Genomic DNA, 27,959 nt, shown 5'->3' on the forward strand with positions numbered 1-27,959 from the left:
ATGCAAAGAATAGAAATACATGGAGAAAGTTGACTCAAGGAATAGAAATAGATGGAGAAAGTTGACTCAAGGAATAGAAATAGATGGAGAAAGTTGACTCAAGGAATAGAAATAGATGGAGAAAGTTGACTCAAGGAATAGAAATAGATGGAGAAAGTTGACTCAAGGAATAGAAATAGATGGAGAAAGTTGACTCAAGTTAGATGGAGAAAGTTGACTCAAGGAATAGAAATAGATGGAGAAAGTTGACTCAAGGAATAGAAATAGATGGAGAAAGTTGACTCAAGGAATAGAAATAGATGGAGAAAGTTGACTCAAGGAATAGAAATAGACGGAGAAAGTTGACTCGAGCGGCCGACCCTGCTATACGGTGGGATTAATAAGGTCGAAAGAAGAAGAAGAAGAAAAAAGAAGAAGAAGAAGAAGAAGAAGAAGAAGAAGAAGAAGAAGAAGAAGAAGAAGAAGAAGAAGCATATTTATGCTTGATGAAAAATCACCTGATGACAACTATTTCCATCGAATGAAAACATACGGGTGATTTTAAAGAAACTAATCAAATATCCATAAATAAATATTTATTCGTAATCCTGTGCCACTGAAGACACCAAATTTAAGGAGAGCAAAATTCCCAATACAAGTTGATGTAATACTTAATAATAGTTTATTTTAACATATGTATCGGAAGAGTTCCAACCCCGGCAAAGTTATGCAATGAAGAAAAAGGTTCTAAGAAAAAAAAAAAAGAAACTACTGTGCCATACTATTAGTGAACATGACGTCGAAGAAAAGAAAATCAGATATTTATATGAGAGAGAAAGTATCTATACAAAAAATTCAAAATAACTTACGTGGTACGCTGATAATAAATTAATACATGAAATAAAAACTAGAAAAGGCAACAGCTGTCTTCGATATATTCTACAATTTGCACATGTACTAGACGCAATATAAATATAAAGGTACCGTTCATACACATATACAAATTCCGCATGGAAACATTCGAACACAGTACTCGGCCACACATACAGAGTACTGTATACTATGGTAAACAGCATTCAGTTCTTTATGTAGTGTGCTGAAATTGTATGTCCAATGTAACAGTAAAACAATACACACACACACACACATATATATATATATAAAACAATACACACACACATTGTATATATATATATATAATTATAATATATTTATTTATTATTTAAAAGCCATTTATAAATATATTACACATACATATTGTAAACATATAGATATGCATAATTGTAATTAATTTATTTCTTATTTAAAATATATATTTTAAACAGATTGCAATGGAACTGAAACAAGGATATATATATATATATATATATATATATATATATATATATATATATATATATATATATATATATATATATATATATATATATATATATATATATATATATATATATATATATATATATATATATATATATATATCTATATATCACTTTCAGAGGCAGCAATAATTGCAAGCTGTTTGAAGTGACTGTCAAACAAGACACAATCAAAAGACAGGCGTGTTTGTATGCATGCGTGTATACCCTGTATATATGAAAGATAAGGAAGTTATGTCTAAAAAAAAAAAAACTCATAATCAATTTCTTGACCTTACAGGGGGAAAAATTCTCCCTTTTTTTCCCAGAAAATTCTAGATTTTAGAACGTCTGAATTCCGTATACCAAAAAAACTCATATGAATAGATGAGTGTGCATGCTCATGTACGTATTCTTTGTAGGTATGCCTTGTATGAATACATGTGTATGTATGAGAGAGACTCACAGGAATTCACTCGGTAAATTCACTCAGCGCCTTACATTCTGCGAAGAGCCTGCGAAGACGCAGGTCACTGGGAGAGGGAAGTCGAAGATGAAAGGGCGTGGCTGTGGATCTTGCGGGTGGAAGGCGATCAACGGGCGGGGCTGCAGGAGTGGGCGGCATCCTTTCACGCGGGCTAGTGGGCTATGGGAGAAAATAATAATAATAATAATAATAATAATAATAATAATAATAATAATAATAATAATAAGAAGAAGAAGAAGAAGAACAAGAAGAAGAAGAATTTAAAATAAATAAATACTCGAAGGAATCTTCATTAAGTTCCATCTGGATGTTTGAAGAATGTGGTGATAATCTTTTACTATATTCAAAATATTTATATAAACATATATTTTAAACATACAATATATACTGTATATATATATATACATACATATATATATATATATATATATATATATATATATATATATATATATATATATATATATATATATATATATATATATAATATATTATATATATATATATATATATATACTATACTGAGAGAAAGAGAGAGTATCAATCAAATCAGTACAGAACAAAAATCGAAAAGATTTTACTATGACGTTCTCGTCATAATAAAAGTCATTCTATATCCTTTGAGATATTTTCTTAAATTAGCGACTTCCTTTAGTTAGGAAGGCAACGACCGAAAGTCATGAGAGAGAGAGAGAGAGAGAGAGAGAGAGAGAGAGAGAGAGAGAGAGAGAGAGAGAGAGAGCATTGTATGATTGAGTTACTGATTCCTACATCTTATTACTAGAAAAAAAATTCTATACACAAGTCACGGGGACAGAGAAACTCTTGTAATTTTGCCGGGAGAGGTCACACCGAGTTACCAATATTGGAAGCAACTAAGTGGGACTTGAACTTCTCCACAAACATTATCTGCTCCGTGCAAAGTCTGTAGGTAAAATGCTAAGATATGCCTCGAAGCGTCTCGCGTAGGATCATATTCGGGACTGGGCATGCCGAAGCATCGCAATAAGCCCTTACGTAAGTGAAGACAACTGATGAAGATGTAATGCCATCGCTAAGTAAGTCAAGCGCGGGAGTTTCTGTACTAAGAGAATTAAACCTACATCTTTCAGGGTTTATAGCCGAAATATGTCAAAGGGCTACCAATAACAAGAAGGATTTATCAGTCTGGTGTTTTCATATCGTTTTGGAGCAAGCAGAAAATGGCCTTTGTCTCAAATGAACACAAAACTCGCAACTGAAAAGCTGAATCATTTAAACTATTAAATCCGACCATCTCTGTTTAGTACTAAGACTCCTTAAACTACTAAGACTGTCTTGTATTTTTGCAATGAAGGGAAAAATTTTTGAAACTGGGCGGTAAGATTTGGCAACGAAAGTGAATTAAATTGTTAAACAAATAAGCAAGAACTAACTCATAAACCCAGGTACTAAAGATTTCAGGGAAAAGTTGTCAAGATTATCAGAATTCAGGACTCTTGGTTGAATTTGCTAAATACTACAAGAGAGAGAGAGAGAGAGAGAGAGAGAGAGAGAGAGAGAGAGAGAGAGAGAGAGAGGACAAAAATCTTACAATCTAACATTTTGAACAATAAAGACACCATTATTAAAACTTCAAAATACAACAGGTTGGCTGAATCACAAAAGAGACTTTCAGTACAGAAATGCTTGACAATGTTGAAAACATGGGCTTTAAAAGCAGAAAAAACAGAAGAAAATAAAGTAAAAAAGGAAAGCTATGACTTTCACAAATAAAATTTACAACTGTTGGTATGAAATCAGGATGTCTGATGTTCTGAAAATGCGAACGAGCATTTGCCTGATATATGAAATAAGTAAGCATCTTTGATATAGTGTTTGCATCTAGAGACACTGGATCCTCAATAAATTCTCGACTTACGAAGAAATGCATACGACACTTCAAAAGCAAGTTAGCTAATACGGAAGGGATATAAAGAAAAAAGAAAAATTACAGGAGAAAAAAGCCATGAATATTTCTTTGATTTATCTAAAGGCAAAAGGAAAATGAAGGATCAAAATTAAGAACTTCCTGGCAGGTTTCCAAATCACTGAATGTTTCTTTGCAAACTTCATTCCCGAAAGTAAAAGGATCAACTCACTTTTTCCTCTTCTTTTATGTTCTTTCAAGTCTGTGACAGACACTGACCTTTGAATGCCATGCCAGCCAAACTTCGTTCAATTTTCTAAATTTTGAATTTTGATAAACACCCTAATTGCTCGTACAATACAGAAAGTCATCACCTTGATAATAAAAAACTCAGTTTTCCATACAGCAAATACCATTTACAGATAAGTAAATAAATGTTTGATTTTAAATCACGGAAAAGGTAAAAACGTGATGATTATACGAACAAAGTTACAGCCACGAAGGAAAAGCGAAACAACTGAGGTGCTAAGTACTTTCGTCTTATTACCAAGACGTGGTCTTGGTAATAAGACGAAAGTACTTAGCACCTCAATTGTTTCTCTTGGTAATAAGACGAAAGTACTTGGCATCTCAACTGTTTCACTCTTCCTTCGTGGCTGTAACTTTTTAAGTACATAAATAACTAAATAAATAAAAATAAAAATAAATAATTAAATATAGATATATAAGTAAATAAATATAATAAAAATCTCGTTGTCCAATACATGTTATTCTTTGAAGCGCACCGCATCATGTAAATTACTTCCGCGAATGTTGAAAGCCGGTGAAATGCAACGGAGGCTATTTGAAAATTGCACGATTAGTTTGACGTCAGGTAAAAATTTTTAATAATTGGTAATGACTGACAAGTCAAAACAACTCGGCAGGTCGATGCAGTCGGGAGCTCATTCTGATGACATTAATTTTGAAGGATTGTATTACTAACACTATTCTTTTACTAACACTATTCTTCTTGCATTTTAATACTTTTTTTCATCTATTTATTAATTTTTTTCCTTTTTGATAGGTGGGATCTCTTCTTTTTGTATTTCACTTTACTTCCTCGTAATTCTTCCTAATGAACGCCATATTCTTTGGAAACTTGAATTTCAGGTCAATGGCCCCTGTTGGCTTGTTCCATAGGAAAGGGTTTCATCTGCTGAATAATAATAATAATAATAATAATAATAATAATAATAATAATAATACTGTAGCCCGTTAGAAGCCTGGTGTGGACCTCTGGACTTTTCCCAAGAAAGAGAGATGCACAAGCTAGGTGCTGTTCAAGTGTTTATTTGTAAATTCTTTTATTTTTATTTTTATTTACTTATCTATTTGTTAGTTTTTCATTTATAGTTTATTCAAATCACAATTTCTTTGTTCAGTTTCCTTTTTTCATGCATGCTATTATTACCTATAATAATAAAATCCGAGTGAATCTTTCTTGTTTGTCCGCCCCGGGTTTGGGGCGGGGTAGGTAGGGGATCGGGAGGGTAGGGGAGACATGGCGCGTCCACCCTTCTCCTGCAGACCTGTTTGTCCACCCCGGGGGGAGGCGGGGTAGGTAGGGGATCAGGAGGTTAGGGGAGACATGACACATCCACCCTCCTCCAGCAAACCTGTTTGTCCACCCAAGGCGGAGGTGAGGTAAGTAGGGGATCGGGAGGGTAGGGGAGACATGACGGCCAGCACCGCGTTCCAGGGCAGTGTAGCGTGCGCTATCCAGCTCGTAACAATAATAATGGACAAAGAGTCTAATTTTATGGAAGTTTTACTGCACGGATGATCCATCCATGATGCAGTAGTTAAGGTATGAATATGGTAGTGACCGTTGTGTTGGTGTTTCTCAGGAGCCACCAACAGTTAGGGGAAACGCTTTATTGTTGACTAAGAACAATAATTATTATAAGATTTTATTCTGCCTCGAAAGAAACTCGAAATTACCGCATCTAAGCTGAATGACAGATAATTCTAATCTTTCCCCTATCACATTTCTTTCCTGCCAGTGTGAAAGGCGAAGTTATAAGCGTCATGAGAAGGAGCACATCGATATGACTTCTTTTTTCCTCCAACTAAATTACTCTCATTTCGCTTCCGATATTCCTGAATGTTTTGCCAATATTTCACCTTCTTAATGATCACCCGAAAAATACGTGAAACAAGTTTAAATAACAAAACCGAGGGAGAACAGTTACATAATGAGAGAGAGAGAGAGAGAGAGAGAGAGAGAGAGAGAGAGAGAGAGAGAGAGAGAGAGAGAGAGAAAATGAAGCTTCAGGGATAAATTAAGAAAACCAACGTTATAAAGGATAAATACTGAATAAACACGTACAACCAATAGATTGATACACAGAGTTGGCGATGCTTTTGTCTAAGTGATGTCCGTAAAGATATTAGTTCATTATTATCTGCTGGAACCCAGCAACACCTGGATTTTAATTAATAAGGGCTTACAAACATGTTCCATTTTTTATTTATGTCAATTCCAATATTTAATCATGTGAGAGAGAGAGAGAGAGAGAGAGAGAGAGAGAGAGAGAGAGAGAGAGAGAGAGAGAGAGAGATGTCCCGGACTTACAAACTGCCCATATTTTTGCTTTATGTCAAATCTAATGTTTGATTATGAGAGAGAGAGAGAGAGAGAGAGAGAGAGAGAGTTCCGGGCTTGTAAACACAGTCCATTTTTTCTTTATGTCAAATGTAATATTTAACCATCAGAGAGAGAGAGAGAGAGAGAGAGAGAGAGAGAGAGAGAGAGAGAGAGAGAGAGAGATAAAGAGAGTCCATTTTCTTTTGCTTACAATCACGGGTCATTTTTCACTACTTTATTTCAAATTCAAATCCAGTATTTGCTTATGTGTATATATGTATGTACATATATATGTGTGTGTGAGAGAGAGAGAGAGAGAGAGAGAGAGAGAGAGAGAGAGAGAGAGAGAGAGAGATTTCCGAAAGCGACTAAAGCAGAGTTTTACATCCTTCGATGAGTACCAGCACGAAGCAAGCGCCTGAGAGACAATAAATCTGATGAATTAGCGGAGCCATTCCAAGTCACGACCATTAACTCCACACCATCCTCTTTAACTCTCGATGATAGTACAGCTCTTCTCTCCGACAGAAACAGGATGCGACATTCTCTTTAACCTTCGACGAAAGAGCTTTTTTTTTTTGACCCACAAAACTTCCTCCATAGAAGTAAGGTAACGCATGAGTGCAACTGTTTAATGCAATTGCGTCTTTCGCCAGAACGCACTTGCTGCGAACGTGTTCTCTTTCACTCTCTTTCTCCCTCTCTGGGATATATATATAGATATATATTATATACATACATACATACATATATATATATATATATATATATATATATATATATATATATAATATATATATATATATATATATATATATATATATATATATATATATATATATATATATATATATATATATTCAATATATAATCTTATATTCTCTCTCTCTCTCTCTCTCTCTCTCTCTCTCTCTCTCTCTCTCTCTGGCTTTCTCTTTCATCATAATGGCTTTCTACCATTTGGCATCTTACCAGTTAAGTCATTGGTTCTTTGCCAAGTTCCATAAGAACGTGTGCACAAAAGACATAACAGTAATAAGGATATTAATAAAAACAAAAATATTTTATGACAACCGAACTGAAGCGTACTGTAAAACTATGAATCACGAAAAAACACTGACAAATTCAGTAATGATTACGTCATAATATAATGTCAAACGGAGAAAATTCAATTATTAAAAAATACATGAACGCTTAACGATAAATATTCATTATCAACAGCGATTATGCCATGCGTTAAATGTACAGTATTTTACCTTTTGTCTGCAGTTTAAGAAATAAGCAAAAGAACTTTGAACAGTAATGGGCTATATTGTTAGTATTATCATCACAGTACTAACAAGACAACAGTACTAACAATATAGTCAGTACCATTATCATTATCAACATCCACACCTTGAACATCCAGCTCCACTAAAATTCAAACATCTCGACTCGTAACATCCAAAATTTGAGACTCAACATCTAACCCCTTGCAAAACCACGATTCGAGAATCGACAAAAAATAAAAACGAAAGAAATAGATTTTCCCTGCGCGAGAGTAACCTACCTGCAGGTGGTGACAGTGATGGGCTGGGCGAAGGGAGGTGTCTGCATAATGACGAACCAACTGCCTAGGACATCGATTGCCCAGCTGAGTTCTACTGTCCGTTCCTCGCTCTCGCAATCGAAACTGAAAAGCCAGAGAATTTTTATGGTAATTACGAAAGCTTTCATAATTATTTTTTCTACTTCTGCTGCTTCTATCATTCTTGTTGATATCATTATTTACAGACTGACTCAGTTCCTCGTTGGACGGGTCGGTATAGTTCTCGGCCAGCACTTTGCTGGGCCCGCGTTCGAGTCTCCAGCCGGCCAATGAAGAATTAGAGGAATTTATTTCTGGTGACAGAAAATCATTTCTCGCTATAATGTGGTTCGGATTCCACAATAAGCTGTAGGTCCCGTTGCTAGGTAACCAGTTGGTTCTTAGCCACGTAAAATAAGTCTAATCATTCGGGCCAGCCCTAGGAGAGCTGTTAATCAGCTCAGCGGTCTGGTTAAACTACGGTATACTTAACTTACAGACTGAATCATGATATTTTGATATTCCGAAAAAGAGGAAAATCAACACTTTATTGAACCTTGTAAAGATCTCACAAGGAAGGATTATACAGAACATGTATTTTTGGCAGAAACAGGGCTGAACTATGCGTATTTTATTCAGCGCTGCTGAAAACGCCAGACGCCTGCCAGCTTAATTTTGCAAAAGCCGAAATACGGAATACGTTAAGTATACCTTAGTTTTACCAGACCACTGAGCTGATTAACAGCTCTCCTAGGGGTGGCCCGAAGGATTAGACTTATTTTACGTGGCTAAGAACCAACTTGTTACCTAGCAACGGGACCTACAGCTTATTGTGGGTTCCGAACCACATTACAGCGAGAAATGAATTTCTATCACCAGAAATAAATTCCTCTTATTCTTCATTGGCCGGTCGGAGATTCGAACTCGCGGCCAGCGGAGTGCTAGCTAAGAACGGAACCCACTCGCCCAACGAGGAACTCGAAATACGGAATAAGAGACGGTGGCGCCACCTTGCAGCAGAGAGAGAAAGCGGATCTAGATGAGGGCTCTCACTAATAAAAAAAAGATTTCCCTCTAATTCGCTTTTGTCAAGAAGGGAAACTAAAGAAGAAACACTCTGAATACGTTATCTGTATCTCCAGAAGGGGATGGGAACAGACAGTTTAAGGTCAAAGTATAACTGAGACGAAGCAAAGAATTCACAGCAGCGAAAGAAAAAGCTGGCTTCATTGTAGATTAATCAGTTTAGAGTATGTGATCTCCCCGAGGCAAGTTTGTGATCTGAATATCAAAGATGTTTAAAGAGGAGAGGCTGAGTTCAGTTCCATCAAATAAAAATAAAATTTGATAGAAGAATACACAAAGGCAGGTAAAAACTGTTCTGGAAACAATTAACTTGAATAAACCATGGAATCTTCATTTAGATATATTCATTAGATTAGAGTTGATCGATGGAGAAATGCCATTTAGGATTAAGTACGAATAATGACACTGGCCATAAGGCGAGGGGAATTAGGTACACAACGATGAATCGCCACCAAAAACATGAAAACGGTACATTCAGAGCGAAGGTCAAAGATGAGAGTAAACTTGTGAGAAGACAGAATCATCTCTTTCTATAAGTTTGAAAGAGTCCAGAGGTCCATATCAGGCCGCTTCTCTCCTTTAATATCATAATACAACCAAGGGCAACCTTTTGGCAATGGCCAGTGCTGGCACAAAGCCTGCTGATACTGAACTAACCAACCGTCAGAACAATTAAGGACGCCTTTAGAAACTGAAACAGTTGAAGATATACTGTACCATCAAAAGAAGCCAACACAGAGTTTAAATAAAATGCCAAAGATGACTCTTGAAAGGTAAAGGAAATACATTATCAAAGAGTTTAAACGTCAGAGCATCCTAACAGTCTCTGAAATGTTCCGGAGTTATTTGGAGTAATGACAAAAGACTCTCCAAGGTCCTTCAGAAAAGACAATAAATCAAAGGTAAGGCACTTAAATAGTTTTCTAGTGGTTCTTAACTGGTGAAAGAAGAAAACTAGACTGTACGAATTTTATACAGTGAGAGATGAGTTTCTGAAATACTTTAGCAACTTGTGACATTAAAGTAAAAGGATTGTTGTTTGATGGATGACAGCAATCGTCTCTTTTTGAAAGTGCAGGGACATAAATTAGTAATCAAACAACATCACAGCTAACGAACCACTGCGGCTGCAGATCTATTTGTGGATTGTGTATCAGGTATTAAAATTCTATTATTTTGATGATAAGTGAAACCAATCACAATCCTTGAAAATTTATAATCAATTTTTTACTCTTCTGCTAAGAAGTACTCCCGGTGAATTCCAGCCACAGAGTACACCAGAGGCTCCTGGAAATTAGTTATCGATAGAAAATGCCTCAGCTCTTTAAATACGTAAGTGAACTCTAATCAGACGTTTGTAGTATATAAGAATAAATTACGTTTAACCTAATGTAATTTTTTTATACAAAAACATGAACGTTTTAAATCTAGTGCTTGAGTGAATTAAAATGAATACAGAATTTAGGACAAAGGCCAAGCACTGGGACCTATGAGGTCATTCAGCGCTGAAACGGAAATTGACAGTAAGGTTCGAAAGGTGTAACAGGAAGAAAATCGCAGTTGCACTATGAATCAACTGCTAGGAGAGGGTGGAAAGTAAGATGGAAGAAAGAGAATATGAAAGGAGGTACAGTAAAATTAAAAGGAACGAAAGGGGTTGCAGCTTGGGGCCGAAGGCACGCTGCAAAGAACCTTAAGTAACGCCCACAGTGCACCGCATGAAGTTACTGACGGCGCTACCCCACTACGGGGTCTAGCATTCGAGGAGAGTAGGTATTACAGCAATAATCTGCAATACTCTTTTGTTGAACGTGTAAGAGCAAGTGTTTATAAGAAATCTGCATATTGTGTGTGCTGCTCCTTGCTGCCATTCCTAGAAGTAACAACGATGTGTTCAATTTCATTTTATCTTATCAGTAATTAATTATGAGACCCACCTCGTGTCGATAGATGGCAACTGATCCTGTGCTTCAGAGATGTCTGCCGATGGAGCAGGCAACGTCTTCAAGGCGTTCTTAATCTCCTCTATTTCACTACTGTACGTCAGAACTAAAGATTCCGCGAGTTCACTGGAAAGAAATCACGATTCAGCAATTAGTACGCGTCTTCTTAATATCCTAAATCCTCACGAAATTTCTAAAAGGTTTTGATAATTTTAAAGTTTAGTTTACTAAGTACTCAGAGAGTCCTTACTGGAAATCTTTACCTTGATGAAACTAGCGCAAAATTTCCCATTACCTTGGGTAATCCTGGGGCATCAGGCAGAAGGATCTGTTGGTGGGCACGGTCGCACATGGGGGTGCCTCCTTTAGGTAGGCAGGCAATTTTTCAAGCATCTCCGGAGTGATTTGCAAACTGCCTTGAGAACCTGCAAACCCATTTGGACCCGGAGAAGAAAACAAAAAATTTAATACATTTAAAATCTGGAACTGGATTGATTGACTATATGAAAACTACAAAAGTCATTAGAATCAGTGTAACAGTATTTCCTCATCATCCGGAAAGCACTCGAAATCATGAATGCTTTAAAGCTTAAATCAAATCGAGAAATGTTCGCGTCAACAAACCTTGGGATCCAGACACTGGAAGGCCGTCCCCACCGACCAACTGCGGGACTGGAAGGTTCTTGTTTCCTGACGCATCCTTCACAAGGAATGGATTTGGTGAGTTGTGGAAAGGCGATAGCTGCCGAAAGAAAGTGAATTTGTTTATACATATATATTTTTGAATGTGGTTTTCAAATATCTTACTACAGTCAGCATATTTCATTTTGAAACAGCATTTGCCTTCGTCAAAGGGACTAATGTTAAGAAAATAAAAAATAAAAAAATATAGACGTAATGTTTTGGAGAATTTTTATTTCGCACGAGTCAGTTCCTGATATTTATTCGGTTTAATTCTTCGCTTTTATTACGCCGACTTTGCTATTTTCGGCTTTTATGAAGTTCATTTTTCAAATCAAGTTCATTGCACACTAAGCCGTAACTGGCTACAATAATGAGAGTCACTGGCAAAAAGCGAGAATCTACATTACCAAGATACTGAGCTACCCATCATTGGGAAGAACATCACATTCATACCATGGAAGATTGAGCGTCTCGTAAAAAAAACATCTGAATGGGATTCACTTGACTCAGTCACCGGACTAATTAACTCTAATGTGTTTACAGTTTTTGCTGGAGTGCTCATTAAAGATGCTACAACTGTATCAAAAGAACAGCGGGAATCATTTCGTTAGATATGCATAAACAACTACGGGTTCACGTTTAATGGGAAATGTTATCAACAGATTTTTGGGATGGCCATTGGGAATCTATTGTGGACGCTATATCAGGATCCTGTTAAAAAAAAAAAACTCTTTAAATCCTGTATAACAAACACCGTGTTATTCAGGGTCACAGACGTTAATAATATTCCGTGCGTCATCCCGGCTAACCTTGATAAGATTCACAACAAAAATGGAGAATATGAAAACATGATTATTTTCATCAATTCCTCGAGACGACTATCCATTTGAACAAGTTCTAAAGAAAGTTGACCCGTGATTTTTTGTTTTCCTTATTATTCGTAAACCGGTTTTCAAGTAAGAAAAATTTATATGCAGATATTTTCAGTTTCTATTGTCTCGGTAGTGAATTTGATAGCATTAAAGAGAGGAGATTTGTGTTATTTTTTCCACACCAGAGGTAAATGCCTTGAAGTAAGTTCAAACAGTTTTTTGACGAGGTCATCAGTCGAATGGAGACCAAATCAGATTTTAGTCTTCATTATTTTTCTATCTTCGATACCATTCACATTATGCTAAATATTTTCGATGGAAAGATAGACATTTCATGTTTTAAAAAACAGCGAAAAACCGATGGATTAGAACTGCCTAACAAGTTACCTGTAGAGTGATTTATGAATCACCTTATTTTCCTAAACAGAAACTGATATTGCAATAAAATGAGAAATGCAAAAATATTCTGCACAAGCGCAGAATACACAACTGACTCAGCCTTTCATAACTGTAAAAGACTTTTACCCTAAACCAGCTTCGTCAAACAAACAACTGAGACCTCTTTTGATGAATGCAAAAGAATTTTGCCATAAAACAGATTTATAAAATACCTTGTATTGTCTGTCCTTTGTCAATATTCCCAGTAGAACGACTGCACATACATCCGACGATGCTCGCTAAATTTTATGAATGAACCTGGGGTCAGCATGACTCTTTGTTTACGTTCTTTGGGCCTTACTATCATATCAAAAGGACCAATACAAGTTATGGCGTTGCAAGTGTCTGCACTCAGCGTGATATATATATATATATATATATATATATATATATATATATATATATATATATATATATATATATATATATATATATATACATATATACATATATACATATACATACATACATACATACATACATACATACATACACACACATATATATATACATACACACATATATATATATATATATATATATATATATATATATATATATAATAATAAACAGTATTATAGAAAAATGGAAATAAAATTAATATCATAAAAGATGCGTCTGATGAATTCTCTACAGATTACGAGACAACAAGGAATGTATCAGTAGAAAAGGCCTGAAAAATAAGAAAGAAATGTCGTGCAAAGACGCAGGTACACATTGATAACGAAAACGGACATTAATCTTCATGATCCTCTAAAGAAAACGGAGTACAGTAATCTTGCGCCATGCAAGTCTCGCGCCACCTGGGGCATTAGGTGGGTTGACCCAGCTTCCAAGGACATTCTCCCCACTGCCATCTTTAAAAAGAAATCTAACGTCGTGTTTCTCCTCTAAAATAATCATTCAATGGACTATACCCTGAGTTAGATGCTGAGTGCAGACGCACATACGCCCAAATGCTTATATGAATCAAATGCGTCCATTCCTCCACCCGCCACAATCGCTTAACTGAGCCTCATAGCATTGGTCCTGACCACACTTACTCTCAACTTTCTCCTCTTGCAAACACTTCCAAACGCTTTCATTATTTCACTACATGGCGAAGTTTTTTTTTTCACCATCCCCAATTAATATTGCATCATCTGCAAACATCAGGCTTTCCACACTCTGGCCCTATAGATAATTAAACAGTCCTGGAGATATAACACCCTCTTGACTCAAGAACTTACTTATCTTATGCATATACCCACAAACGCTTCATGAATATCATGAAATCTTTACACACATACACACGTGTACACTTTCACTCACACACAACATATATAAATTATATATATATATATATATATATATATATATATATATATATATATATATATATCTGTGTGTGTGTGTGTGTGTGTGTGTGTGTGTGTGTGTGTGTGTCCACGTACACACATATATATATACATGTATATATTACTAACAGGACCTCATTAAAACTGGATGCTATCTAACGGAGATATTTATTCAGGGAATAAATATCCAGTTTTAATGACGTCCTGTTAGTAATTGTATTGATGCACAGAACAATTGTGTAAGTGATAAAGTATATAATATCTACTCCTTGTGAAATAACGCAAGAACCCCAACCCTGAATAGCTGTATTTATATTTTAAGCAGAAGTCTCTGCGTAGTTACGAGATCGTAATCGGCGCAGGCTCGTGAACTGGAGATTAATTTAGCAACGTTGGAACGGGGTTAGCAATGGCGAAATAGAGTTGCGACATTAGCCACACTTTTAAAGTAATCTTATGATACAAATCTAGACATATTTGAAGAAAAATATTACCGCAACATTAATATATAATGTGTTCTGTACTTTTTAAATTTAGCAATGCTGATGGCGCCATTATTTCCTGTTTTATGATTCTGCAAGATGCTGAATTCATAGTCACACATACGTAAGCAATCCTCACGGTTGAGCTTTAATTCTTCATTATTAAAGTGAAAAACACTCTCATTCATATAACCAAGTTCGGTGGTACTTTGGCTTGTTATCTAGGCGTCACCAACTTCGAGGTGCTAGTACTAAACATGGAGGAAGCTTCTTGGAACGCCGTGTTTAGTACTAGATACCGTTAATTGATATAATGTGTCGACCACACAATATAAAAATGGGTGCATATAATACTTTGATCCCCGAGGGCCTAGTACTAAACACGGCGTCTCAAGGAGCTTCCGCCACGTTTAGTGCTAGTACCTCGGAGTAGATGACGCGTAGATAAGCCAAATTAGCATCATCAAATTCTCTTTTCAAATACATCAGTTATTCATTATCCATCCTTCCTGTACAGTCTGGCATTCATCTCATGTCCGTACCCAGTTAATCCTAATCATTCATGAGAGGAAAAACAAGGCTGCTCTGTGCCGGATATCGCTGTCCAAGAGCCAGATGAGTTGCCGAATCTGCATTCGAAAATGAAAGAAGTTATCTGCTGCCAACCCCCTTCTTTTGTTCCAGCAAACCCCATTGTTTTCAACGACAAAATTTGAGGGAAAATCGTAACTACGTCGAAGTTAAAGCATATTGATATATGTATGTCTCTGTTTTATTCACAAACACATTCAAATGTAATGGCAAGATGCTACATTTGATAACAGGAGGGCCAGAGTTCCAGTAATCAAATAGTAGCAGTGGGATAACAGAATGTTTTAGTAAACCTAATGTGTAGATTATATTATATATATATATATATATATATATATATATATATATATATATATATATATATATATATATATATATATATATATATATATATATATATATATATATATATATATATATATATATATATATGTGTGTGTGTGTGTGTGTATAATTTTGGACCATTTATCTTTTTCTTTTTTATTAGGCTGCATAACCGGTAACAAAATTAACATAAAGCAAAACAATTCCAAGTCTTTACAACCGCAAATGCGTGCCCGTAAAATTGACATTTAGGCTGTACACAACTGAATCACCGTAGGTTGGGATAAAAACTGTTCTGGGAATTAGAAATATAAAAGATAAAACCGTGGAGAGAAAGTGGATAACAAGTAAGAAATTTGTAGCCAGAGAAAGGTGGAGAATTAGAATAAAATGCAAAAATAAGAATAAAAAGGAAAAATGGAGAACAATTAACAGGAAAAATGTAAGGGGAACTGTAGAGAATGAGACCGATTTAGGTCACAAAGCATCAATTGTGATGTCGTCTTTAAAGGGTTCTTCCCCCAAAAGCCTCCTCCCCTCCCCTTTCATACCCCACCCTCCTTCACTGCTAACCCCCCTCCTCCTCCCCCTCCTCTCTCTCTCTCTTAATCACCCTGCTGAATAAACAAGATTCTCTTGCTTCATACTACTTGAAACAATCAACGGTTACCCCTACGCAACAGGTAAGCTTCCCCACAGGTAAGCGACACGTGTTCGGATAAACGCTTCTGAATAGCAGTGCAGACGCTGACCTCGAAACTACTTATGAGATTCTAATCAGGGTGATATTAATTCAACTCTGGAATATACTTGCTGAAATGGCCTTCGACAAGAACGATTTTACGTTCGGTTTTACGATAAGATTCGTAATGTCAGCTTTAAATTTTCTCTCTCTCTCTCTTTATGTCTTTTACGGTTTGCTGGTTGATGTATACAGGAGAGAAAGTAAAAAAAAGCTGAATTAAATGTTCTCTCTCTCTTTTACGTTTTGGTGGGTGATGTACACAGGAAAGAAATGATAAAAAAATCTGAATTAGATAACTCTCTGTTACGGTTTGGATGCTAATGTACACAGGAGAGAAACTATAAAAATCTGAATTTGATATCATCTCTCTCTCTATCTATCTGTCTATCGCCCTCTCTCTTTGAATTAGATACCGGGCGGGCTGACCTTTACTATTTCAGAGATGAGGCATATCGCCCCCGAGAGCATTGCTGGCTCCGTCACAACTCGTAAATGACGAAATTAACATTCACTGAAACACGTTTATTTATGTCCCCTGGAACTCTAATTGCGCTGGGCTTTGATAAAATCGCTTGCCCGAATACGGCGGGTAATCGCTAGTTCTGAGCGTATGTCGGTCTGTATCTATCGTTTATTTTGTAATATATAAGCGAGCACACACACACATACACACACGCACATATATACATATATGCTATATATATATATATATATATATATATATATATATATATATATATATATATATATATATATATATATATATATATATATATATACATATATATATATATATATATATATATATATATATATATATATATATATGTAGAATCTGCTGGTCACTTTTTACCTGATACATGTATAACTGTAATAGCCAAATTGCCCTCTTAACTCCTCGAATTCAGCATTGTGGCATAAAACGATATATATATATATATATATATATATATATATATATATATATATATATATATACATATACATATATACATATACATATACAGTGTGTATGTAGAGAGAGAGAGAGAGAGAGAGAGAGAGAGAGAGAGAGAGAGAGAGAGAGAGAGAGAGGTTTCCATCGTGACTTACCCACGTTGGACTGAAAGCCTAAAAAATCTTTATCGTTTTGCTGTGAGCTAATCCTGCCCCTTGGCCGTAGTTCCTTTCAAGGTAAAGTACCGTTAAAGATGGGGGAAGGAAGTGATGGCACCATTTTCTTACTTCGTACCGGTCCCTATTTTTAAAATAAAATTGCTTTCTTACTTTTTTTTTGTTCCATCTATATTTCTTTCTAATGGTTTGTATCGACTTGCAGGGATGGGCCACTCCGGCATTCGTAATGGTTATTTTTGTTGTGGTGGTAGTTTTTATTATTTATATTTTTATAATCCATGGCTTGAATACAACCTCATGGAACACACGAAAGAATATATATGAATATATATATATATATACATACATACTCATGGAACATATATATATATAATATATATATGTATGTATATATATATATATATATATATATATATATATATATATATATATATATATATATATATATATATATATATATCGATAAAAGTATGGCAGTAATCCCACCAAGTTATATACTTATACTAAACTGTATTTTTCTAACCTGTGGATGTTGCCACTAAACAGAAACTTGAATATGTTAGATGTTGATCTAAATGCATATTATAACGTCAGAGTTCACCACGAAATGATTTGAGGAAGACAAAGGGAGTGTGTCCAGATAGGCCACAGGAATTTAGCGAAAGATAATTAAGAGAAGAAGAAATTGTCACGCCTGGATAAGTAATGATGTATGTCTCGCAGTCGGTCCTAAACCATAACTATAACTAAATGCAAAGACTGGGAAATGAAAAGCTAATGAGGAAGTATTTGAATGACATAAAATGACAGATAAATGATACGAAAAGCGATAAGATGGTGGGTCACAGCTTTACGCATAAGTATTGGAGTGATAGAAAACAGATGAATGACGACGCAAGGGAAAGGAGAAGGATCGAAATGTTTCTTATTTTCGTTTACGAGCAGGACATAATCATTCGAGAAGCTTTATGGTGTTACGAAGGACATCACCAGTACGTACATTTTTCGCTTTATAGCTCCATACGCAGCGCGCGCGCGCGTCTGTATAGGAAGTTATGAAGCGGAAAATAGACTGTGGCCACCTGACTGATCGCCCGAAGTGGTCTCGCCAGCAGAGAGCTCTTGTTGAGTGTTTCCCTTTAAATATAAATCACCACTTGACCCGCGTCTCCTGCGGGAGAGAGTGGGCAAAGGCGCCATCATCGATTCGGCTTGTTTAACCCAGGAAGTGCTGTCTTCAGCGGCATTACCAGGCAATAAGTCAAATGCAATATAATATAAAATATGGGAATAAAAATACCTGAAGTATATGCAGGAAAACATAAAAAAGTATGTGTGAAATTTTAAAAATTATGAAATATTGAGGGTTTAGTTATCTAAAAAAAATTAGTTTTTAAATTTCAGAGAGAATTTAGTTTACGCACTGCAGATTATAAATAACATATGAGAGAGAGAGAGAGAGAGAGAGAGAGAGAGAGAGAGAGAGAGAGAGAGAGAGAGAGAGAGAGAGAGAGAGAGAGATATTTTAATTATTACACGCGCCAACTCAGCTTCCAAACTGTTTAATGAAATTTCGCAGTGGATAAATTTATTAACGGAAGAGTATGATCTATGTATAAGCATACACTCACACGCTCACTATCGTACACAGTCACACACGAACAAGCACAATCATTCAAGGGGAAGGAGAGAGAGAGAGAGAGAGAGAGAGAGAGAGAGAGAGAGAGAGAGAGTTTATTGTAGCCAAGGTATTCGTCGAAAATACGAGTTCATGTCAGCGACAGAAGTTCAAAGGTAAACCCTTCTATGAAATTAATTATCGTATATCCTATTTCCTTAGCTAGTGAGAGCATTGCGTTGGAGATCAGGACACCTTAATTTCGGTGGAGTAATCTAAAAGGAACAGAATAATTTTTAGTTTTCTGTAAAAGAAAACTAATGTGCCGGCTTTGCCTGTCCGTCCGCCTTTTATTCTGTCTGCACTTTTTCTGTCCGCCCTCAGATCTTAAAAACTACTGAGGACAGAGGGCTGCAAATTGGTATGTTGATCATCCACCCTCCAATCATCAAACATCCCAAATTGCAGCCCTCTAGCCTCAGTAGTTTTTTTTATTTTATTAAAGGTTAACGTTAGGCATAATCGTGCTTCTGGCAACGCTCTAGGATAGGCCACCACCGGACCGTGTTTAAAGTTTCACGGGCCGCGGCTAATAGAGCATTATACCAAGACCACCGAAAGATAGATCTGTTTTCGGTGGCCTTGTTTGTACGCTGTACCGGCTGTAAGTAAAACTCGATTGCGCCGAAGAAACTTCGCCGCATTTTTTACTTTTTTTTCTTAAACCTAACTTGGGCCTCATGACTACAAGTGACATGTTCTCTACACCGCCGATCTCTCGATCAGTGAAATAAAACAACACTGAGGTCTGGTCAGTAGCTGGATGCGTGACCATCAATGAAAGCCAGGTGACATTAGTACGTAAGCTTCCTTGAAATTTGCAACAGACCTTGGGAGTCTGACGTTAGAGGCAATGGGCCACAGCGAGGCTCGAGAGGCCAACAATAATAAAAATTAGGTTCGATAAAAGTACGATTTAACATGGAGGAAGTGACAGATTCCTCTGTTTAAAGAGGAAATGTTATAAGACTGATGGCGACACAATGGAATGTCGAAGGTTTGTTCAGAATAATATTTTCGTAAACAGACTTATTATCCGATACCAAGATGATATCTCAATTATCGTCGGCAACATTATCAGAAACAATCTTTCACTGATTTTCTTGTTTCGCTTTTGCATGGCACTGAAAGTTTTTGTAAGCATCAAAGCATCAAATATATACTTTAAAGAGGAAGGGGAGAGAGAGAGAGAGAGAGAGAGAGAGAGAGAGAGAGAGAGAGAGAGAGAGAGAGAGAGAGAGAGAGAGATTTGAAATAATCTTGTAATCTTAGATTTAAGATACCATCATCATCATTATCATTGTCTTATGTATACAATGTCATGTATATTAAAGAAAAATAAATAAAATATAGCATAAAAATGCGATTCACTCTCCAGTTTATGAGCGTCAGCATCTATAAGAATGTTGTTCGGACAATTCTTACACATCCGAAAGAAAGCATAGGAATTTTGGCTCTGGAACAAAACATCTCAGGCTTTAGGACTAGAGATGTTTTGTTTTGGAACAAAAATGTCTAGTTCTGGAACAAAACATCCCAGGTTTTAGGGCTAGAGATGTCTTGTTTTGGAACAAAAATGTCTAGTTCTGGAACAAAACATCCCAGGTTTTAGGGCTAGAGATGTCTTGTTTTGGAACAAAAATGTCTAGTTCTGGAACAAAACATCCCAGGTTTTAGGACTAGAGATATCTTGTTTTGGAACAAAAATCTCTGGTTCTGGAACAAAACATCCCAGGTTTTAGGACTACAGATGTCTTGTTTTGGAACAAAAATGTCTAGTTCTGGAACAAAACATCCCAGGTTTTAGGGCTAGAGATGTCTTGTTTTGGAACAAAAATGTCTAGTTCTGGAACAAAACATCCCAGGTTTTAGGGCTAGAGATGTCTTGTTTTGGAACAAAAATGTCTGTTCTGGAACAAAACATCCCAGGTTTTAGGACTAGAAATCTTGTTTTGGAACAAAAAATCTCTGGTTCTGGAACAAAACATCAGGTTTTAGGACTACAGATGTCTTGTTTTGGAACAAAAATGTCTCTGGAACAAAACATCCCTTTTAGGAGACTTGTTTTGGAACAAAAATGTCTAGTTCTGGAACAAAACATCCCAGGACAAAGATGTCTTGTTTTGGAACAAAATGTCTAGTTCTGGAACAAAACATCCCAGATTTTAGGACTATTTGTTTTTGGAACAAAAATTTTTCTGGAACAAAACATCCCAGGTTTTAGGACAAGATGTCTTGTTTTGGAACAAAATGATAACAAAACATCCCAGGTTTTAGGGCTAGACTTGTTTTGGAACAAAAATGTCTAGTTCTGGAACAAAACATCCCAGGTTTTAGGGCTAGAGATGTCTTGTTTTGGAACAAAAATGTCTAGTTCTGGAACAAAACAACCCAGGTTTTAGGACTAGAGATATCTTGTTTTGGAACAAAAATCTCTGGTTCTGGAACAAAACATCCCAGGTTTTAGGACTACAGATGTCTTGTTTTGGAACAAAAATCTCTGGTTCTGGGACAAAATATCTCCGCTCAGAACTAGAGATCTCTGATTCTGGGACCAAAAACCTCTGAGACAAAAAGTCTGGCTCTAACGAAACACGATCTTTGATTTTACGGCCTAGGACAAAAGATAACTGGTTTTAGAACCTATCAAGTAAAAATGCGCCGAAGTTTCTTTGGCACAATCGAGTTTTCTGTGCAGTCAGCCCATAACCAAGGCCACCGAAAATAGATCTATCTTTCGGTGGTCTCGGTATGAGAACCGCGGCCCGTGAAACTTTAACCACGGCCCGGTGGTGGCCTGTACTATATCGTTGCCAGAAGCACGATCATGGCTAACTTTAACCTTAAATAAAATAAAAACTATTGAGGCTAGAGGGCTGCAATTTGGTATGTTTGATGATTGGAGGGTGGATGATCAACATACCAACTTGCAGCCCTCTAGCCTCGGTAGATTTAAGATCTGAGGGCGGACAGGAAAAAGTGCGGACAGAAAGAGTGCCGGCAGAATAAAGTGCGGACGGACAGACAAAGCCGGCACAAGTGGTTTTCTTTTCAGAAAACTAAAATCAGATTCAAGAACCAAATTTCTCTGGTTCAAGAACAAAAGATCTCTGATTCTTTAAGAAAAAAAAAATTATTTTGGAAAAAATCTCCTAACTTAGGAAAAAAGATATCTTATATCTCATTCTGGAAAAAATCTCCGATTCCAGGGAAAAGACAAAAGGTCCCTGAACCAAAGATCTCTGATTCCGGAACAAGAGATCTCTGCTTCTAGACCACGTGACACAGAGATGAGATGAGAAGAAAGGAAATGAATTGAATACAGAATTTAGGCCAAGGGCCAAGCACTGGACCTATGAGGTCATTCAGTGCTGAAACGGAAATCGACAGTAAAAGTCTGAAAGGCGTAACAGGAGGGAAACCGGTCAGATGCACTATGAATCAATTGTTAGGAGAGGGTGGAAAGTAAGATGGAAGAAAGAGAATATAAAATGAGGTACAGTAAAAGGAACGAAAGGGGTTGCAGCTAGGGGCCGAAGGCACGCTGCAAAGAACCTTAAGTAATGCCTACAGTGCACCGCATGAGGTGCGCTGACGGCACTACCCCCCTACGGGAGAGAAGAAAGGAAGAGGAGGAGGAGGAGGAAAAAAAGGAAGGGAAGAGGCCGAGGAGGAGGATTATACCGTCGAATTATCGGGACTCGATTGTTTGTCGTCGAGGATTTCCTCTGAGAAGTCTGAGTAGAAACCGAAGGGGTCGTTCAGGTCGAACTCCACAGAGGGGGAGCCTTCTTGCCCGTCGGCAGCAAACCCGCCCTCCTCTTCCTCCTCCTCCGCCTGTGGTGGAGTCAGGAGAAAACACATTTACTGACGTACGTGTGTTATACAGATACACACACAAACACATGCATGCATACATACATAAGCACACACACATATATTATACATGTATATATATTTTATATGTATATACATACATATATACATATAAAATATATATGTATATATGTATATATATGTATACGAATAATATAATATACACATATATTTATATATATGTAAATATTATATGTATATGAATAACATATATATATATAATTTTTTTTTTCAATGTCAAAATGTCCCTTGAACTTTTCGATTTCCTCGTTCATTTCTGGACATGCTTTTCACTACAAGCCTATATCCGACTGATAAAAAAAATCGAAGAAGCTTTTGCCCTCCGTGGCAGAATTGGAAACAAAGTGCGGGTGGATCCAGCAGCGCTTGGCATAAGTCAGTCTTAAACGAAACCGTTCAATCATTCAATCAACGTTCATTAACAACGCATTTTTGTTGATAGCCAGAACAAAAAGTTGTTAATAGGATGAAGTGAGCAAGTTCTAACACCTAAGTGATGGAGATAATAAATGAGTCTTCGTTAACCATTACAAAGGCAGCACTAGAATCAGTTTGAACAAGTCCGGACTCTTCTCTCCTGTCAAGATTTTCTTAGGTCCAGAAGGGGATCAATAATACCTAATTGTTTCATGACAGCGTAAGACTGCTAATGTTTTGACCAATTTCATACTGAAGTTTTAGCAGCGCTTTTATTTCTGGTTTTACTGAGAATCTGATAGCTGCTGTGATATCTTTTCTGAAGAACAAGCTCATACCAAACTTGTGTTTGGCTGTTGGCAAGTGACAGTCAAGATTGACGCCATCTTGCCTAGGGTGAGCTGTAATGTAAACAAATGCACAGAGGTATAAAAACCACCATGACTTTGTTAGTTATAGGGAGATTTTCAAAATCTGAACGTCACTAGGTTCTACTAGCACAGTGTAAGATATATATATATATATATATATATATATATATATATATATATATATATATATATATATATATATATATATATATATATATATATATATCACGATGTACTCCACAATGAAAACGAATGAGAAACCAGAGGAAAATGGAAATAGACTTCTTAATTTGTCCCAACAGTTTCGCCCTCCATCACGCCTCTTCCGGGGAACTTTATTAACTAATCAGTTTAAGAAAAACATATATTAAGAAGTCTGCTTCCTTTTTCCTCTGGTTTCTCCCTCGTTTTCATTGTGGAGTACATCGTGATATTTTATCTTCGTGATTGAGAAGAATACAACTAAATATATATATATATATATATATATATATATATATATATATATATATATATATATATATATATATACATATATACATATGACAGAGTGGCGCAACAATGGCTAAAAGAATTAGTCAACAAATACAAGGTAGCAAGAAATTATATCGGTTGTGCACTTAACATTCACACTAGAAACTGTCACCTTTCCAATTAACTAGAAAAGGCAGAGAAAATTTTCAGTAGCACTAATTTGACAGAAAGGAATATGATAAAATCTGCTTTAGCTTGTGTTGTCTATACTCAGGATATTATATTCAACTCTACAGGTAGTTATGGTGCATTGAAATTAGAGCCAGTTGTTTTTTTTATCTTTCTAATAAACAGTGTAATCTCAGAGGCCATTGATATGTAAACCTCTCTCTCTCTCTCTCTGTATAAGCATGTATATTTGAGTGTGTAGGTAGTGGGTATATGTAGCCTATGAGTAATTGTGCCTAGGTGCGTTTATGAAATATGTACACGAATATGTGTATGGATATGTATGTTTGTATATTTTAGATGTGGGAGGGTATGAATGTACATGTATACAGTATGTTTGCTGTATGAATTTTTGTTTCATGTGTTCGTGCCTACATTATATGTATGTGTTTGTGTCATTGTCAACTGTATGGTACACATATGTATTTTATCGTAATCTGTTGCCTATATATGCTTTGTAAACTTTTTACAGCATTATTTAACCGACCTCATCAAAGTCTGGTCTAAGATGATATATTCTGGTTTAACTAATATTACAATTGCACTCATACACACACAGACACACACACATATATATACATTCTGGGGAGACAACAATCGTTGGCAGAATAAACATAACTAACGAAGAGCAACGCATTTTATTTATTACGGATTATAAAATTTCAAATACCTTAGTAACTCTTTAGGTTACTGGAAGATTTTATCGCTTTGCAAAATCATGGCATTGTCCTATCTACCCAAGAAAGTTACCCTGACGACCCCAGCATTAGGGACGTTTTTAGGACTTGGTCTGTGAAAATCTTTTGTCATATTCGTTCGTCATCATAATTATATCCAATAAAATTATTACTGTCATTTTTCATGTTTTGTAAACACTGAAATAGCTTAGAGGACATCATATTAGACTCTAGAGAATCAAAAGTTCATAAATGAAAGAGAGAAAGACAAAAGAGAGCCCAGAGATTATGAAGTGACTTTAAATACAGATCAAATAATAAAAAAATAATATAACCAACGACATGAATGCATAAACAAATAAACAATACTTTAAGTCAAACGTCACAACCCTTCAACCACTCTCAGACTCGAGAGATCCGACGTGCAAAACACCCTCCAGGAAGACTCCTCAATTTCCTCACCTTGTGGTGGGTGGCGTTCCCCTTCCTCTTCGAGAACGGAGACAGGATGTGCGTATCGTCGTTGGAGTCTGTGCCGGGTATGCGGTCGAACTCGAAGCCCTCGGTGAGGGCGGAGAGCTTCTGCAGGACGTCTTGGGTGCTGGGGACGCTCCCCAGGCTGCCGTCGTCGGAAATGAGCACTGCGCTGTCGTCGCTGTCGTCTGGTAAACTGAATGACAGAAGGTGAATTGTTTAACAGTTTTAGATCGAAGTTGTACAGGTTAAAAGGGGAAGGTGGCTAGAAGGGAATTTTAAGGACCTTTATAACGATAAATGAGAGGGAAATTTAAGGACTGTTATGATGAAAAAATGAAAATGAAATTTAAGGAATGTTATAACAAAAATGAAAGGGAAATTTAAGGACTGTTATAAAAAAATGAAAAGGGAAATTTAAGGACTGTTATAATAAACAATGAGAAAGAAATTTAAGGACGATTATAAAAAATGAAAGGGAAATTTAAACTTATAAAAAACAACGATATGGAAATTCAAGGACGGTTATAAAAATGAAAGGGAAATTTAAGGAGTTATAAAAAACAATGAAAAGGAAATTTAAGGACGTTTATGAAAAAATGAAACGGCTTATAAAAAAAGGAAAGGGGAATTTAAGAACTGTTATGATAAACAATGAAAAGCAAACTTAAGGACTGTTATAAAAACAATGAAAAGGAAATCTAAGGACGGTTAGAGCAAAAAAATTAAAAGGAAATTTAAAGACGGTTATAACAAAAAATGAAAGTGAATTTTAAGGACTGTTATAACAAAAATGAAAGGGAATTTTAAGGACTGATAAAATAAAAAATGAAAAGCAAATTTAATTACCATTACAATAAAAAAAATGTTAGACACATTTCTCATGCTCTTACTGAATCTTACTTTAAAATTTTTAACTATAACACTGGTTTACCATTTCAACCTGGTAGTATTACTGAGAGAGAGAGAGAGAGAGAGAGAGAGAGAGAGAGAGAGAGAGAGAGAGAGAGAGAGAGAGAGAGACTTCTATTTCATTACTGGAAATCTATTTAATTTCATACATGAGCCTTTCTTCTCTCCACTGGATAAGAAGATAACATCTGAAATACTTCTGCAAAAGACACAAATGATTTTCCAATATCTAGCTCTGTTGACTACCTGCTGAGCAAACCTTTTCGAATGCGATTAAGTTACGGATGTCTGGGTCGACCGAATTACCAACGGCATATTTTTCTTTTTCTCTTATCTTCATCATCTCGACAGTCCGGGTTGGTTTTCGGAAGACCTCCTTCCTGTTGGCCCCAATTCGGTTCATCAGGCGGACCCATTTTCGTGATGTTATAGTTTATTTTTTTCCTTTGACAACCAACTCCTCCGTTGTCACTTTCTAGATGGTTACGTCATTGTTTCCGTTCTCCCTTATTCGAGTATTGTTTCTCAAAGCGTTTGTCCCAGTGCGAATTTGGACAGAATCACACGAACCATACGGTAATAAATTATATTTTATCAAGCGTTTCATGCGCGGAGAACTTCTGCGATCCAGTAAACAGTCACACATTGATAAAACGAAGATGATTTCATCTTATTCTTTACAATATACAGGAAAGTCTAGTCTTAATATTAAATAAAGTATTCCTATTATAATACTTGTACAATACCTGCAAATGCTTGAACGGCATTTCTTGAAGCTATTTCTTATGTTGATGCCTGTTGTACTTATATTTTTAAAGGTTTCTTTTGTTGCAGTTATGCTAAAAGAACGACTTGCAAAATACATGTTAGCAAGTCTTTATCTCTTTTAACTAATATTTGAATGTTTGATTTTTCATAATAAGACAACAGCCATCGTAGGAGTCTCCTAATTTTACTTTCTGGTTTTTTATTTGAAAAATATAAATAAATCACGAGCTAAGCATTATTAAAGATTTCAGGGAACTTATAAAAATTTGTGATAGCCCTTATTAGCAGTTAAGATTAGTTTTATGCTCTATCAAATTTTAAATAGGATTCCTAGTTACTCGCCTCTACCCAGCTGGTCTACTTTTTCTCTTAAAAGTAATTTTTTTTATAGCGCTCAGGATATCAAGAACACCACCCACCCACAACTAATCTTTTTTAATAGCTACGGCCAATGTTACTGACAACTTAATGACCCATTTGTAGACTAGAGCCAACGAAAACGCAGAAGGAAGATGATTCTGCAGCTTACTAAAAGGA

General features: G+C 36.1%; 1 protein-coding gene across 1 annotated transcript in view; it reads right to left on the reverse strand.

The window, feature by feature from the left end:
* Positions 1–1,687: 1,687 nt before the first annotated feature.
* LOC136825456 (uncharacterized) overlaps positions 1,688–27,959 on the reverse strand; it is a 37,948-nt gene continuing 11,676 nt past the window's right edge. Inside the window, exons 7-12 of the mRNA XM_067081927.1 lie at positions 25,731–25,938; positions 11,562–11,679; positions 11,233–11,362; positions 10,932–11,063; positions 7,891–8,013; positions 1,688–1,983 (exon numbers count right to left, since the gene is read on the reverse strand). Coding sequence (XP_066938028.1) covers positions 1,827–1,983; positions 7,891–8,013; positions 10,932–11,063; positions 11,233–11,362; positions 11,562–11,679; positions 25,731–25,938 — 868 coding nt within the window. The 3' untranslated portion in view covers positions 1,688–1,826. The remainder of the gene's footprint in view (positions 1,984–7,890; positions 8,014–10,931; positions 11,064–11,232; positions 11,363–11,561; positions 11,680–25,730; positions 25,939–27,959) is intronic.

The sequence above is a fragment of the Macrobrachium rosenbergii genome, chromosome 37 (genome assembly GCF_040412425.1).
Source record: "Macrobrachium rosenbergii isolate ZJJX-2024 chromosome 37, ASM4041242v1, whole genome shotgun sequence".
Lineage (NCBI taxonomy): Eukaryota > Metazoa > Arthropoda > Malacostraca > Decapoda > Palaemonidae > Macrobrachium > Macrobrachium rosenbergii.